Raw genomic sequence first — 17,486 nt, 5'->3', positions numbered from 1 at the left:
AAAATTTCAGTTTAAATGTAACACACAACAAGGTGGAGGCAATCAAACAGATAGGAATAGAGTGGCAGAAAAAAAATCTATAAAAATATTTGTACTGACCATATTTGATAGTTCAAGCAAACCAAGATACAATTACTGCTAATTCATAGCTGCAACTCAATCATTGTAAGTAAAACATAAATACCAAATACTGACTGTAAGCTTCTTGTGAAAACTGAGGAAATAGGACCACTGGATAGTAGCCATTCACCCAGACTTTAAGGCACTTATGCCATATGGGAACCATAACTGGTGCTGTTGGCAGTTTTTTGTATGTGTGTGTCTGTGCTGAAGGCTACACCAAGTTAGAATAAATTAGCCTGTGTTGAGCTCTGCATTGTTCTGAGCTGCTTTTATTATCCAAATAAGTTTGTTTAAAGATAGTATTGCTGTGCTGCACTATGAACAAGCCCATTTTCTCCTGTTCTTATTCCATTGTACATATAGAACTAATTAATTTTGGGCTAGAGGAACCCTTAACTTAATGATTACATTACATATCTGAAATGCAGAAGATTATGTAACGTAATGACTTTCCATTCATGTTCTGGCATTTTTTAATATTGAAAGCTTCTATCCAACCTACCAGTGCATAGAACTGATCTTTAGCCTTACTCTGTGGTCTGGTTTATAGAATTATTTGCACAACATGGAAATACTCCATTTTCTTAATATTAAAAAATATTAATATATGCCTCCTAGAATATCAATTACTGTAGCTTTTAGGAACTTCACCAGAGATGCTGAAACCTAATTTCAAGTGCTTGGAACAATAGGGCAGGCAAAGCAGAGACTCATGCTCCTAAGAGTGGGACTTGATTTGTATATTCATACATTTGAACACATATTTTTTAATTAATCCATAAGATTTGTTCCTGTCTTCTCACCAGGCTATAGCCTGAAGAGATGCATGGGGTTTTTTTTTGTTTGTTAACTTTTTTTTTTTTTTTTTTGGCAAAGAAGTTGTAACAGCTATAATGTATTTACATAAGAGGTGTTTGTGCTTTTTGGGTTCTATTCTTAATGGTAGAAAGGTTAATCACACATAGGTTCTTCCATCCCCTTGTAATCGTCTAAGATATATAAACAATTTAATAATGATTTATGAAAGTTATTGTGAAATGTAGATTTAATATTTGGAGAGTTCTTTTATACTTTGTTATAATGACTTTATTAAAAAATACACTTTGTGTATTTTATTATGCAGAACTTCCAGAATATTGGTCATTGTTTGCTAAAGTCATAAATCCCTACAAGAAGTTTTGGCTAACCATTTTATGTGAAAAGACTTTGACAAGACTATCTTTGTGAAATAAATAGATGTGAATTACAAAATATGGAAGACAATTACTAGTAATTTCTACTGAAACACTCTAAAAACAACTTTTTGCCACAAACCATATATATCTGAAGTTTAGAAAATGAAATGTAAAAGCATTGGCACCTACTTCTTTAGGAGTATTTGGCTGTTGTGTTGGTTGTTTTTTGTGGGGGACCTTTGTTGAGGACACTGAATACAGAATGTAGAGTTTTACGTTATTAAGCAAGGTTTAAGATAAGATATTTATAAATCAATCAAAAATATTTAATATAATATCTACACAATAATATTATTTGGTACAGTATGTATGTGCATATTTACATATTTAAAGTTTTATTTTAACTTTAGAAGAACCCCCCATTTAACTATCATGGTTGGCTCTATTCAGGCTCCACAGTTCAGGCTGGAGATACAGCGTGTTTGGCACATAGTCCAAGCTAATGCCTATTGCTTTTTATAAATCACTTGTTACAGTTCTTGCACATCAAGAAAGAGGGCACTAGATGGCCAAACTTCTGCATGTCTGTTGGCTACAGAAAGTACACCCAATTCCTTTGCCCACAAACGTATTGATCACACCACACTCTAAAACTTCAGATATAGGAGGTTGTATAAGCTAAGTCCAATACTGGCATATTTTGTTTCATTTCAGAAGGATTAATGAGAATTGACAATGTTACGCCACTGCAATTTTTACTGTGTTAGCAACTACCAGGTGTGAACATTTTCTTTACAGTTTCAGCTCCAGGAAATAGAAAGCAGTAAGTCTTTACCTTCATAATAAGCAAAATTTCACCATTCATAAAGTAGGGGCATTTACATGTAAAACACTGCTTTTGCACTATTGCCAAAGGTAATGAAGTTTGGCTTCAGCGTAGATTAAGCCTCAGACTTCAGATGATTTTTCAAAATTTCACATTACTAAAGTTTATGATACGTAGCAAGTGTTCTGTTAAAATCTGGCTGATCTCAGATGGGAAAAACCAGCAGCCTAAAGGAGATCAGCTTATCTTTGCCCAAACTGTGCTTCAGGAGACCTCTAATTGAGTAACGTTTGGATAGCAAACCTAGAGGCTGGCATAAAGCTCCTCTTGGCACATTTTAAACATCTTTTAGTCTTATAAAAAGAAGCTTGTCCCACTAAGCTGTAGGTTTGTTGGAGCTGTTTAGCAGTAGCTGTGCCCTGCAGCTCTTTTAGTGATAAATGAGCCGCTTCAAATAAGTGCAATTGCAGCCAACCGTGCAGAAGGAATCATTAAAAAAAATTTAAATAGACATTTTTGAACCTTAAAAATGTACAAACAAAATATGTTAAACCAAAATATAGGCTGCTTCTTTTAATGGAAATGATTGCTACTGGCTAAGTCTGCCAGCTTCAATAGGTGTGCCAAAAAGCCAAGGAATCTGGCAGAGTCCATAGATAGCAGTTCCATCTTTCATCTATATTTCTTTTCTGTATTTATCTTGCTTTAGAAAATGCAGAGAATGTCTTTTCCTTCCGTCTTGGCATGTTTTCCAAACCACAGAAATACACAGAGCAGCTTCTTGCAATTGTTTAGCTCCCTGCACCAGTCTTATCCTTGTGACTATGTGAAATGTTTCTTTGTAATTTGGCAATAATAAGAAAGAAGAATATTAAAATATTTTTATGTTTATGGAATAATATCCTATCTAAATTGTCAGATACTAAAATTAGTTTTCTTAATTGAGAGATACTGGCTTAATGTACAAGGGCAGAATGCCAGGTAATTATTTTTGGCATTCAGCTGATCAAAAATAGTTTCCTTGTATGTAAGGAGCTATTCAAAGAAGCTGAACATAACAAATGCAAAGAATAATATGCATATGTGTACACACATATGTACATAGAGGCTGAATTGTCACTCAGGATCCTTAACGTGCTGAATTATGCATTCATTGTTGTCATTTTTGAAAACTTTTTTTTTGTTTTTTTTTCTTCTTCCTGTAGAATCACACTCAGTTCAAATTGGCTTCAAGCCCCAGTCATTGTAACCTCTCTTATGTTGCCATTTCGAAGAGTACTCTGCAGTGTCTTTTAAGTAATATGGCACATCTTATTGCTGCCACTTTCAAGGTATAGATGCTAAGGAAAAGTCCTTTTGCAATGTGTAGATTATGGGATGGGCTCTAGTGTTAATGTTCCTCATCAGTGTTCTGTACTTTGGCATAAAGCCAGGGGACAGAAGGCTGATGAGAATTCTGTCACTGACTTCAGTGAGGGCTGGATCAGGTTAGGATGCAATGGGGATTATATAACAATCAATTGTATGTAAATGCTAAACTATATCTTCTCCTAGATGATGAGTGAAGGTCTATACAATTTCATTTTATTGGAGATTTTATTTTATTTCATTTTGCATGTATCTCCAAGGGTGATAATTGGCTGTATTTACCAGCTGCTAATCAGTACAGGATTTCTTGATAATTTTTAATCTCTGGAAGTTTTGAAGAAAGAGTTGATGTTAACGAATATTGGTCCGTATTGCTATTTAATTACCAAAGGAGTCTGATACACTGCAAATTATATACTGTCTTTGGATCTGTGGAAACTGGAAAGCTTTCGCTACAAAAAAGACACTGAGGTGCTGGAGTGTGTCTAAAGAAGAACATTGAAGCTGGTGAAGGGTCTGGAGCACAAGTCTTCTGAGGAGCAGCTGAGGGAACTGAGGGTGTTTATCCTGGAGAAAAGGAGGCGGAGGAGAGACCTTATCGCTTTTTACCTACTACCTGAAAGGAGGGTGTAGCGCTGTGGGAATTGGTCTCTTTTCCCAAGTAACAAGTGATAGGACAAGAGGAAGTGGCCTCAAGTTGCACCAGGGGAGGTTTAGATTGGATATTAGGAAGAAATTCTTCACTGAAAGGGTTGTCAAGCATTGGAACAGGCTGCCAACGGAAGTGGTTGAGTCACCATCCCTGGGGGTACTGAAAAGACGGGTAGACATGGTGCTGAGGGACGTGGTTTAGTGGTGGGATTGGCAGTGTTAGGCTTATGGTTGGACTTGATGATCTTAAAGGTATTTTCCAACCTAAATGATTCTATTCTAGATAGAAAGTGAATTTAAATTGTATCTAGTCTACTCATTGCATTTGTGTTAAAGGTAAAAATAAAAAAAACCCTGTCCATGATATAGGACTGAGAAAGCAGGCACTCAAAGGTGCTTCCATACTGCCATACAGATGTGACAGTTCCAAGTACTGGATTCAGGCTAAGTTACATAAACTGGGGCTCTGTGGCACTGTAGAAAGTTTAAAAATCTCCAGAAGTTATATAGAACACCTAAAATCGGAATTGTCCTCTGGGGATCCTGTCCTTCAGCAATTCTTGCCTATTGTTTATGTTGTCCACAGGTATGTGGAATGAATCCAGGTTTATTTGCCCTTTTTGTATCTGTACATTGTATCCGTGCAATCTGCACAAGTCCAGCAGTTGTTAGACTGGAGTAGGTCCTTCACAGAATTCCAAAGAGAGGTAATTGCTGGACTCCAGAGACATTGTAGGCTAATGGAGCATGTGTATTATCTAAAGAAGGTCTGTCATTCTTTTGCGCTGGATTTGCTGGACATTCAATGTATAGAAAATACTTTATTAGTCTTTTGCTTCTCAAAGCATTTTGTCTTATCATCAGTTGTATAGTCTATTCACATGCAATAGTGTTGTTGATATTTCAAAGTGTTGAATTTACCACGCTTGGATTTTTAGAAGAGCATTGATCAGCAGTCTTCACCACAAACTCTTAACGAAGTTAAACTGCCATGCAATGAGAAGACAAAGTCCTAGAAAGGATACATAGTTGGTTAAAAATGAGGAATCAAAATGTAGGAATTAGGATCAAGTTTTACAGCCAAGTATATTTCAGTTATTTCCTAAATGGTAATGGGAAGGGTGGTGAAAGGTGAGGTTGCAAACCTTGCTGACAATGCTGAGTTCTTCATGGTAGTGGAGACGAGAGCCAATTGCAAACTACCGTTCCCAGAGCTGAGCCATGGAGGTCACATCTCCTATGCAAGTACATCACAGCTCAGCGCAAAGGTTTTACCTTTCATGAAAGCACTGGATTTACTACACTGGGCAGTATGGCACACTACACGTGCAGCAGATGCAAGGGGACTGCCAGTATCTATCTGTTAGAACTGAAAAGATGTCCATACATTTTGGCAAGGCAATAAAGTCCTCACAAACATTTGGACAGAAAAATTTTCAATGTAACATACAGCTAGGGACACCCTGAAGCCTTAACCTGGATCTTGGACTTGCATCTGATTGATCAGGCTGTTTTTGTTAACCTTTCTGCTATTCTCATAATCCAAGAATTCTCATAAAATTTGCAACTAAATGTAAGAGTTATTTATCTTTAAATTTGTGTTGACTTCCTGGGAAGGGGCGGGGGGAGGAGCAGAATTGATGTTCTGTTTAATCCTTCAGCATCACAAATGCATGGGAGAGAACAGTATTTTGAGAAGCTACTCTTTGAGAAATCCCAATATTCTGTGTAAATATGCTCCTGTTCAAGAAAGCACGTTAAGTTCCTTAATTTTATCATAATTCAAGCATATGATGCAATGTTTTAATGAAAAAGTAGACTCTTTGAGTTGGGAACTGATGAAAAAGAGAGTACATTCCCCATGTAGGAATAGTGCTTTGTCTTACACCAGCTTCCCCGTATTGTTATAATTGGGTGGCAGTGTGCCACAAGTATACTCACCCAAGAATGTCCAACATGCTGTTAATAATGTTCTTGTGCTAGCAATGGTGTTGTGAAATAATGTTTTGGGTAGCTAGTTAGCTAACCTTTCCAACCATTTCATCTTACCTGAGATACAAAGGAATCACCATACCGAGTTTAGAGTTTTAATCATGATTCTTTTTACCTTTTGCAGTGGTGGCATTCAGCTAGAAGACCCACATGAATTTTTTCTTTCTATATTAAAGCATAGACTTGCATGGTTTTACAAAATTAATTTTCACATCTACCCCCACATGCTTTAACCAGCTTTAGAGCTTTTATACATGTTACAACCTTCACTTGCCCAAGCATGACTATAACTTTCTTTTTATAAAACTAAAAAGCCCAAGCAAATGAATAAGCCAAAAACATCCCCAAAACTTGAAGCTTGGAATTTTTGTTGAACAATTACTCAGGAAAAATTTTGAGGAACAGACCTTGGCTCTAATCAGAGGAAATTTTTAGATTTAACTTATATTAGTGAATTTTTCATTCCCTACTTCATAGTTACATCTTTAGAGATGGAAGGAAGCAGATCAAGGTCTCTAGTATTTCCTGGCTGACATACACAAGTCAGGCAGGCATGTATTATTGCTTGCTTGCAGACTACAGTGTCTTTAAAAATCTCTGATCTCACAAAGCTTCCAAAATCCAACAGCCACTCAAACAGTTTGTGGTTGGAGTGAGTCCTTGAGTGGTTCTGGGGAGATATTTTACTTCTTTTTAAAAAAATATCTGTCTAACTCCACTCTAGAGAACTATAAGCAAATCACAAATACCTTGGTTGAATATGACCTGAATAGAATGCTAATTCAAGCCACCCCTTACATTTTAATCACCAAAACCCAAAGCATTTAGCTGCCACAATAAGTGTTCATGGTAGTGTTTTTCCACAGCACAGACTTTAGGAAACCACATACATTTCCAGCACTAGTAAATATATTTTATGATAACTACATCACAGTCTGTTCATAAAGCAATGCTCAGGTGACTCAGAAATTTGAGTTGATTATAGGAAGTTGACTCCTCAGTACAAAATAATTTGTTCCTTGTGTTTTTCTCTAATAATAAAAAAGAAACAGTTTGACAATCTTGAAAAGTAACTTCCACTTCATGTTCGTCATTGCTTTCATTTTTTTCTGATATCATACATTTAAAGCTACAGCTGTGAATGACTGTGTGAACTATACATGGACCTTTGCCCACGAACAGCTCCAGCTCATTTCTTGCTTCATCACATTTAGTTTCGTATTTGTATGAATAAAGCTGAGTTGTGTTCATACCATCTATACATTTATTTATGCTGTGTTCTAATTGAACATTTTCTAGTACATTTACTAACATAAAAACAGACTATAAGTTGAAGAATATCACTCATCTTCCAGTTTATGTAAATATATGCACTGTTGCCACCCACACATCTAAAAACATGAGATTATAGATCAGTCTTCTTGCGTGCCACAAAAAAAAAACAGCTTTAAAATACCCTGGGTCATTACTTGAAATAAACACTATTGTATGGATCTACAGTGAGAACATCCTCCTTTTATCCCCAGACTTTGATATGTAACCCCACTGGTTTTGATTATAGTGATCGCATATAGGCAGAGAGACAGACACTTAGGCCATTGTACCTAAAGCTATATTAACTTCAGAGATCAAAATCAGTACTTGGAATTGAATGCAGAAGAGAGTTTGAAGTCAGTTCATGCATACCAGTAGATGTAACATACTTTTAAAATCCTCATATGGTCAGATTTTGTACCCTGTTCCCAGGATAAGATGCAACTTGAGAGACGTTGCAAAATTTGTCACTCTTCTGGAACATTGCAAAATTTGTCACTACTCTGGAAACTGTGGTGTCTCTTTGCTGCAGTTCAATGTTGTCTTCAGAGACACGGTAGTTATAGTGCACTTCGGGAATATCAAACGAGAAAAAAACTGCACCATGTTTTCAGGGTATTGCTGAGAAGTCAGGCAGAACCTTTCAGTATGTGAGGGTAAATGGACAGCTTAAATCTCCTTTTTTTTCCTCTGACTAGCTGCTGATAGTTTATTTGCAGCTGCCCCTTCTTAACTTTTGTATAATCTTCATATGACTCCTGCAGATAGACAGACAAAATGACAGTATTCATGTTGATAGCAGTGTTAACAAATTTGGAAAACCAAAACTGAATTACCAGTTCTTTCTCAATTTCCTATATTACCTCCTCAGTAATACTTGGGAAGGAAAGACAAGGTAAAAGTCATGCTCCTGTAAAATGAAAAAGAAAGCAAAGTGTGAAAAAGCAGGTAAGTATGAAAAAGGAGCAGGATATACAAAGAAGAAAGATTGATCAGGCTAGTGGCAACATAAGGGAAGGATAGTTCCCAACATGTTGCTGAGCTAAATTATGAAAGGAAAAGGACATCCATGGCATAGTTTACTATTTTGAATGTCCATTACATGTAGTAGGTAAGCAGGCTCCTGTTTTAATAAAATTAATTTCCAGTGAATTGAAAAAAGCTTTAAAAAAATGTCACTCTATTGAGATTAGAAAAAAATTCTTTATTCTATCTCACCGAAATCCTTTTATATGTTAATCTTCTCTTGAAAACTACAATGAAATAAAAATAAAATAGAGAAAGTGTTTCAAATAAAAATATGCTGTAAGATCCTGGGCTTCATCACTTCTGGATTATCAGATCTGCCTATTGCTTTTTGTGGGATGAATTTCATATCCCATAAGACTCCTTGTACATTGGAATGTTCATGATGATTGAATTCTTTCTTAATATTGCACCAAACTTCTTACAGCTGAATGTAGATTCAAACTATCTGTCCTTAAGGACTCCAGTTGGTTATGTATAATCGTACCTTTTAAACAAAGATTAAAAATAATTTTTATTACTAGTTTTATTTAGCTACATTACTTCTGCATGGTATGTTTATATTTAGTTAGAATTACGTCTGAAATTGTTGGAAATATTGTTGGAAATTCTTTCTCCCTTGTTTCCCAGCATTTTGTGGGATTCAGCTTATCAACAGCTATTTTGTCACAGGCAGTCACACAGGAAAAAGTCACAACTTGCAGACGACAAGTCAGTTGTTGTGAGTCCTGAGATAGGTGAAATGGTTTAATATCTGGAAGTGCACCACAAGCTGCAGACAAGTTTGTTCTCATCCTGCACCCGTTTGCAGAAAGTGCCCAGGTTTGCCTGCCCCTGTACTCATTCACCAGTTTTCTGAGGGAGGAGGGAAAGATGAGAAAGAAGAGACAGTTCCTGCCCAGCCTGCTGACCACCAGCACATTCAGGTGTACCTTAGCCCAAGCTGCATCCTTTGGACCTCCTTATCCCCCCAGCCATGCTTGAGTGACTCCCAAAGTTTGTTATCCAGAATGGAGATGTGTTTCATGGGGGAGAGAAGATGAAAGAGATGAATGAGAAGAAGGGGAAAAAAGCTAGGTGCAATCTTCCTAGGATTTCTCCCACCCCAGCCAGAGAGCTTCCGTTCCCATCTCTTTACATTCAAAGTGAGCGAATGAGGCTACACCAGGGGCTGCTCTGACATTAGTTCCAGAGAGCAGAGACCTTATACGAGAGGGAATCAGCACAGTAGGTGTCGGCCCTGTCCGTCTTTCGCTTTTACTGGAGTTTCTTGTTACTGGATTTTGTATGTCTGCTAGCTCAGAGTGTTCCCTGGCACACAGAACTTTACGTCTGAAATCTATCACCTTTGTTGCACCAGAGCAAAATGTAACAGAAAATTAAAAGAAAACGCTGCAGAACTTAGAGGAGCATCTTCTTCTTAGGAGGCCTTGCATGGTGCATGTTGTCTTACCCTTTCACTTGGCTGAAAGAGGAAATCAGGAAATAGGCCTGAATTTTAGTTTAGAAACAGTGACTTAGCTTAACCTTCATTATGCTTTGATTGTGGAGTATGTTTTATTATTTATAATTTAATTTTATGAGAAGTATTTTCATAGGAATATATGTAACATAACACTCAAACTAGGTGCTTTAATATTTTCCAGTGTGCAATATGGTGTTGAAAGTTAGCAAAATGCTGGCTGGATCTAGAATGATACTTTCTTGGATAAGCTTCTACCATATGCTTTTATTTAAAGTATTTTTTCTTTTAGGTTAGATTTATAAAAAGCATGTGAGAAATGTCTTTTTTGGAAGTGTTACGCAATTAGAAAATCACAGTGCTAGAAATTTAGCATCCTTTAGGAAATGTTTCATGTGAAAGAAGGCAGATACTAAATCAATTTTTTTTTAAAAAAAGGCAAGTCCTACCACCAACTGGAAATGCTATGTCAGTCTACAAGATGTCATCACCAGCACAGCAGATAGAAGCAGCGGTTGTATTGAAGTAAAAGTCTTTCTTTAGTTCCAGGAATGTTAAGCTCTATGTGAACTCTGACTAGCTTCCCAGTACAGATATGAATCTTGTTGAAGGAGTTTGTCCATATTTCCTTCTGATTAGAAAAAAATCAAATAAAATTTGTTTTACAGGGCAGAAAACTTAAAGAAGCCAGAAAAAGAAGGGCATTAGATATTCTTTTTATAGTTATTCTTTATTCATTGTTTGCATTCATGTTCACAAGACTCCAGAGTATTGAATAGGCTGATCTTTTATCTGTTTTATATGAGCAAGGGAATACTCTGGAATGTTTCCAGAGTATTGTTCTACACTTTCCACTGTTTTGGAAAACTTGTTGTAGAAACATCACATGGCAAACCCCTTATTTAAAGATTAATACATGCAAAACTGTATTCTTTCTGAATACCACTTCCTACGTTTCCTGCTTCCCGCCTCTGAGCCTGGAAGCTGCAGTGACTGTGACCAAAGGAAATTGAGTACTTATAAATTATTGTACCCATACATGGAGCATCACTAACACCTGAGATTTTGTCAGATTCGGGATTTATTGTTGCAAAACTTGTCTACGCTTTTTCTGCTTTAAAATCCCCTCGAGCTACTTCTTTTATAGAAGTGAAAAATTCTAGGAAGACATCTTCATAGAAAAGAGAATTACTAGCCCATTTTTATTACTGTCTTGCTCATCCAGGGATCCATACCCATTTTGTATTGACACTTTTACAACTTCTTATGTTGATGCTTATGTTATCTTGTTGGAAATGATAATTTTCCAATTGGTTATTTTGTGATTGTAGAGATAGTTTTTTAAGGAAGCCGTGCTATCAGACAGTGGAAGGTGGCATCATTCATGATGCATGAATATCCAGGCAAATATTATGGCTTACCCTCTTACCTCTTACTATTGCCCTGAGGAACAAAAGACTTTCTATTTTTGTTAAACCTTTGGTATGCCAGAAAGCATAAATCCCAACAATGAGAGTCTGCAAAGCATGTCTTCAGAGCAACAATTCCTCCTCCCAGTCTGGGGCAGTACAGACTGGCCAGCCTCGTGTTGGTCTCTTGGGGAATTATGGAGAGAGCCCTCTTGGAACACATTTCTGGGCACAAGAAGGAGAAGATGATTTGGAATAGTCGACATAGATTTACGAAAGGTAAACCTGCTTGCCTTCTACGTGTCTAAGTTTGTAGAGGTGAGGAGAGCAGTAGATGTCATTTACCTTGGCTTTAGGAAGGTTTTCAACACTTTCCCACAGCATACTTCTGTCCAAGTTAGGATATATTACATTCTAGATGTGTGAACAACCAAATGGATTAAAAATGGTTGGATGATCCAGTTCAGACGGTAGTAGTTAATAAGCCTAATACTAGTTAATAATAATAAGTAGTTAATAATATTCAGCCTCCTCTACCTGGAGGCTGATGACAAGGGGAGTGCTGAAGGGCTCTCTCTCTCTTAGGACCTGTCCCATGTAATGTTTGTCAGTGACCTGGGGAGGGACACAGACTGCTTGCTCATAAAGTTTGCAGTGACACCAAATCACCAGTTGGGGCAGGGGGCATGGTTTCGATAAAGTCAAAGGAAGGGCTGCCATTCAGAGATACCTGGGCAGGGCTGGAGCCGGCCAACAGGAATGTTAGAAAATTCAGCAAGGACAAATATTAAGTCCTGCACCTGCGAAGGGCTTGCACAGGCTGGGACTGACTGGCTGAGGAGCAGTTCTACTGAAAAGGGCATAGAGATTTTGGTAGGGAGCAAGCAGAACATTAGCCAGCAGCGTGTCCTGACAGCAAAGAAGACACGATACTGGGCTGTATGAGCAGGAGCACAGCCAGGAGATTGAGGGAAGTGGTTGTTCCCCATAATACTCATTCACCACACCTAGAATACTGCACCTTCCTCCAGTATAGTAAAGACATAGATAAACTATAATAAGTTCTGCAGAGGACCACCAGAACTGGAGCGCTTGCCCTTTGAGGAGAAACTAAGGTAATTGTGCTTTTTCAGCCTGGGAAAGAGAAAGCTTCAAGCAGACTTAATAGCAGCCTTCCAGTACCTAGGAGGTCAGTCATCCAAAAGATGGAGCTAGGCTTTTCAAAGTGCTGCATGGCAAGGAGATGAGAGACAACAAATATAAACTGAAACCAGTGACTGAACGTAGGGAAAACTTTTTTTCTCTAAGAGACCAGTCAAACACTGCAATAGGGTGCCCAAAGAGGTTGTGCCATCTCCATCACTGGAGGCTTTCAAGATCAGGCTAGATAAAACCCTGAGAACCTGGTCTAACCTTGTAGCTGCCACTGCTTTGAGCATGACATTGGACTAAAGACCTCCTGAGATCCTTTCTATTTTGAATTATTCTATGACTCTGCAATCCTAATATAGTAACACAATTCTGTGCTATTTTAAAGCTGGGATAGTAATAGCAAAATCTTCTTAATTGTTCCGAATATTTAAATGATTTGGCTGTGCATTGCTCTTGCTTTTGGAACCCAGAAATGCTACATATGCTCTGTACATTCTCCAAACAGCTTGCATTTGTGCTTATTTGCTGGTATGACGTGCTAACTGTGCAAAAAATTTTGGACTCTTGCCGTAGAATATAGATACCTGCCAACAGAAAATGAAGGCTACATAGCACTGCAAATGCTTTCTCTGTCTATGGAAAGTGACTCTTATGTGCCAGAAAGAAGCATTTATACCACATGCTTTTTTACTGCTTCTCACATCTGTTAACATTTACATGTGTCAGAAAACAATACCTGAACAGTAAAGGGAAGGGATACATGAAGTTCAGGGGCATTGCATCAGGAAAAAGGACATTATATTGCACTGGTGCATTGGAATAAAAAAAAGATTTCTTGGACTTGTCAAATATATCTAATATGTAGGTATGGTCTGTGTATACTATCTACGAATACATTTCCATACCTGAATTGGACAACCCGAGTTGCCAGTAAATTGAACTGAACCCATGAAGGGGTCAAGGAGTGGCAGTCAGGAAGTGAAAGAATTACAACTGTCTCGGTACATATAAAAAGAATAAAGTTTTATTTCATTTAAGGCAGTATTTATTTAAAAATCTTCAAAGTTGGATTCCTAAATATGGACCTACTTATATTGAAATATTTTGCATTTTCGATAATCTTCTCTTCAGCTGGCTTTTTGTTAGCACAAAAGGAGTAGGTTGACTGACAAATATTGCTGTGTAGCCTCAATCCTCAGAGGCAGCTACTGTATTAGACTGTGTTTCCAAGAATATTTCTTTGAAGTTGTACTGTGAAAATCCTGAGCCATGGTGTAGCACAGGATTTTGTATGACGTGGCATTTCTTATGGATGTTACCACTGGCAAGTGATTTGGAAGAAAAACGAATTAGAGAGGAACTTATCCTTGATCTCCCAAACTCAGAAGGAAAAAAGTCAGTATTTCATACCTCTAAAAAAACTGCTGTTTGCATTGGTTCCATTCATACCACTAATTCTTAAGACATCTAGTTGGGTACTTTTAACCAGTGTCATATAGTAGGCTCTTCTTGATACCTAACCCTGATTTTCCAAAATGCATCTGCAATAAAAAGCACAGTTTCCCCCCAGCACACACACACACTATTTTTATTGCTTAATACTGAGTTTGCGTGGAAAATGACAGAAAAATATCTATTTTCCCAAGTTTTCTGAGCCTAGAAAGAAGTGTTGGCTAAAATAAATAAATAATCTTGAATTGAGTCCCACCTAATGTAGTCATAATAAAGGCAAAGATCTTTTTTTGATTTTTGCTGTAATTTCTACTAAATAATGTCTCCAAAACGTTATTTTTGTGCTGAAGTTCTGCTCTTAAAAACTGATAACAAGTCTTAGGCTGAAATTATTATGAAAGTTTGAGTTCCACACTCACTATGCTGAAGAAGCCTTCCACTAAGTCTGTGAAGATGCAGTGAATAATCACATAAGGCATATAGTTTCTTTACCCCCAAATTTGAAACTTATGGCTTTACCAAAACCACTGTATGAACGGTATGTGCATACATATTTGGGGGTTTGAGTCAAGGATATGAAGGATCTATACAAGTTTTCCACTGTAAGTTAGACAAGAAAGTTGAGAGGCACCCGAAGAAACACTTTAGAGTTTAAACTGATGAGAAGTCAGCTGGTGGAAAATAGCAAGGAGGAAAGATCTTCATCCAGCAATATTTCTGAAGAATAAAATAAGGAAGTTAAGCGTTTGATGAGACTTGCATTCTGGCCTTTGTGCTTTGTAGAGCACCTTCATCACTACACAGAGTTGTGCTGCTTGGTCTTTCTGCCAGTTGAAGTCAGTGGTGCAACTTCTCTGGCCCAACAGTTGCCTCGAGTTTAAGAACGTAAAGCTTTCTCATATTATTTCTTCTCATGTCATTTTAGCTCTGGCATATCTCTTTAGGAGTGTTCACACTTTAAGAATTCTTATCTAGCTATTTGTACATAGACATCTGACTATATTAATGGAAATTATAGGAAAACTTGCTAGAATAAATTATTATTGATGCTTAATTTACATAATACTCTTTTCGACATATTCATGCCCATCACAGCCACCTTTACAAGTTACATGTAGGGGTCAAAGGGTGAAAGGTGACTGGCAAGATGCTTGTTTTGTACATTTGGCTAACACAAATACTTCCTCAAGTATAAAATGCTTTGATCTCTATAAGCAAATGCCATATGTGTGCAGCTGTGGCCCATGCCTCATGAGTGCTGGAAGGTTAGAAAAAGGTAGCATACGAATTTGATGTCTGCATTCAATTTATGCTTTTATATTTAGCAGTTCATAATTTTGTGTAATATTTTAGCTGTATGAAAAATATGCACTGGAGTTGAGTGATAACAGATTTCTCTGTGGTTTGACTCAACATTGTTTGGGTGAACACAGAATCCTAAGTATTGCAGACTGAAAATACAGGTTTTAATTAGAGCTGTCTGAGCTTCAAAATACCTGAACGCACATTAAGCTTGGCAGATTTTCAGAAATCTGGGGATTGCGTGGAGCTGATTTAATCTAAGCAGGAGCCTTCTGTTTTCCAGCTTAGATTGCATTTGCAGTTGCATCACTGACTCGCAACACACTGAGGAAGTGAGATCTAAAACCATTATTAATGGTTTTCTGATATGTAAAAATGTTTTGTCATGAAGGCTTGTCTTACGTCATACTTGTGTTGAACAACACCTTACTCCAAGGGAATTTCCACTGAAAAAATTGAATGACTTCCAGAGTATAGGATCTACTCCACGTGACTGAAAAGCTGAATCAGCTCCAAAAGTTTGGCACCCATTTTGAGCTTTTGTTTTTTACTTTTACATGCAAATGGTTAAGAATGATATGCCCAGATCTGTATCCCTCAAGCAGTTTAACGTGCGTGGTGTGCTGTGACAATAAAAAAACCTGCTGCAGTCAATGGGACAGGAGGGTCCATTCACATGGATCGAGTTTCACGATCAAGGCCAAAAAAAAATAGTATGGCTTTGTTTATTAAAAATCTTGAGCATGTACAAGTAAACTAGTGTACCTGGGGAGGAAACGATGATTTCAATTAAAGCATATGCAGTTTCTTCTTACAAGGAAAAATCCATGTCAAAACCAATAAACAGGCGTGGTACAATAAACAGAAAATCAGACATGAAAATGTCAAATTACAGGTACAAATATGATAAAATATAAAGCAGCATGCTCTATGTGTATGTTAGTACATATAGGTATACAAAAGTATACATATCTAGGTATACATACATCTATAATATGGTGTTGTTAATATGATTGCTAGTATTTTATTTATTATGTGTGAGTAAATTCATTCAATTGTTCTAGATATGATTTGAATATTATTTAAATAATACCATACTTATTTGTTTTTCTTACGCTGTTTCTCTTTTGTATTTTTGCTAGCTCCTACTGGCTATGGTAGGCTCTACAGATGAAACTCTGCAGGAAGCAGCAGCTGGTTGCATAGCAAACATTCGCAGATTGGCTCTAGCAACAGAAAAAGCTAAGTATGGCTGATGCTTTAGCAGCTTTTACCAACACACTTATTTTGCAATATAGCTACATTTGAATACATGCTTACTCCTAGCATCTCTATTTCATAGCAGAGCTCATTTATATGAGGATAATTTAACAACAAAAATAAATCTGTGGAAAATTATGTTTGTTTTTACATTATTGGTTTGTCATGTCTGGGTTTTATAAAACACTCACACCTAGTTTGGTGTGTCTTTAAGTATTACATCTTTCAAAAGACTATCCGTTAAGATATGTCAAAGACTTTTTCTACAATTAATACGCTTGTATTTGAAATCCATTTTAGATATAAGTGGTTGTGCATATCTGTGACATTACAATAAATTTTCTTTCACTGCGTGTGTGGTTGTGCAGTGATTTATGAATGTCTTGAACAATTCCCTTTGTGCTAAACTTGTCCAATCATCCTGTCATTATGTTTTTGCCTGTTTGATCACTTGCAATTCACAGGAGAGGACAAAATACAGATACATCAATCTCACATCTGGCGTTACATAAGGACTGCAAACAGCTGTAGCAGTAGACATCACTCCAAATTTCCTGTTTCTACCAACATCAAACAAAATAGTGCTTAATTTTATAAGTAGCTGGTGAAATGTGTTTTAATTAATGTGTTTAGCTCAAATTTAAATCTACCAGCTGTAAAGAAAAAGTGGAGAATTACATTTACGTTTACACATTATCTTACTGTGGTTTTTTTTTGGTTTTAAACTGAGGGCAACATTGTATTGATGTAGTTACTTTGTTTTTCTGCATAAAATTATATTCAGAATTAGAGTTACTGTCAATAACCACATAAACAATGTTTGATGTTATAGATTACAGACTAACTGTATGTACCGTGCTCAACAAATGATACTAAAGTATTTCCCTCAGAACAGTAATGTCTTAATTACAAGCACAGACTGCTGACAAAACTGAAAAAGCCCAAATGTTTAAATAACTTGTGTTTGTCAATTA

The 17,486-nt window shown here is 36.9% G+C and overlaps 1 protein-coding gene across 2 annotated transcripts in view; it reads left to right on the top strand.

Annotated features, from left to right (window-relative positions):
• ODAD2 (outer dynein arm docking complex subunit 2) overlaps positions 1 to 16,508 on the top strand; it is an 84,175-nt gene extending 67,667 nt beyond the window's left edge. For both annotated transcript variants that reach the window (XM_074157497.1, XM_074157498.1), the window contains exon 19: positions 16,395 to 16,508. In XM_074157497.1, the coding sequence (XP_074013598.1) occupies positions 16,395 to 16,508 (114 nt within the window). The remainder of the gene's footprint in view (positions 1 to 16,394) is intronic.
• Positions 16,509 to 17,486: the final 978 nt, after the last annotated feature.

The sequence above is a fragment of the Numenius arquata genome, chromosome 12 (genome assembly GCF_964106895.1).
Source record: "Numenius arquata chromosome 12, bNumArq3.hap1.1, whole genome shotgun sequence".
NCBI classification, from domain to species: domain Eukaryota; kingdom Metazoa; phylum Chordata; class Aves; order Charadriiformes; family Scolopacidae; genus Numenius; species Numenius arquata.
The sequence above is the reverse complement of the archived record's forward strand: the minus strand, read 5'-3'. Positions and strand labels throughout refer to the sequence as shown.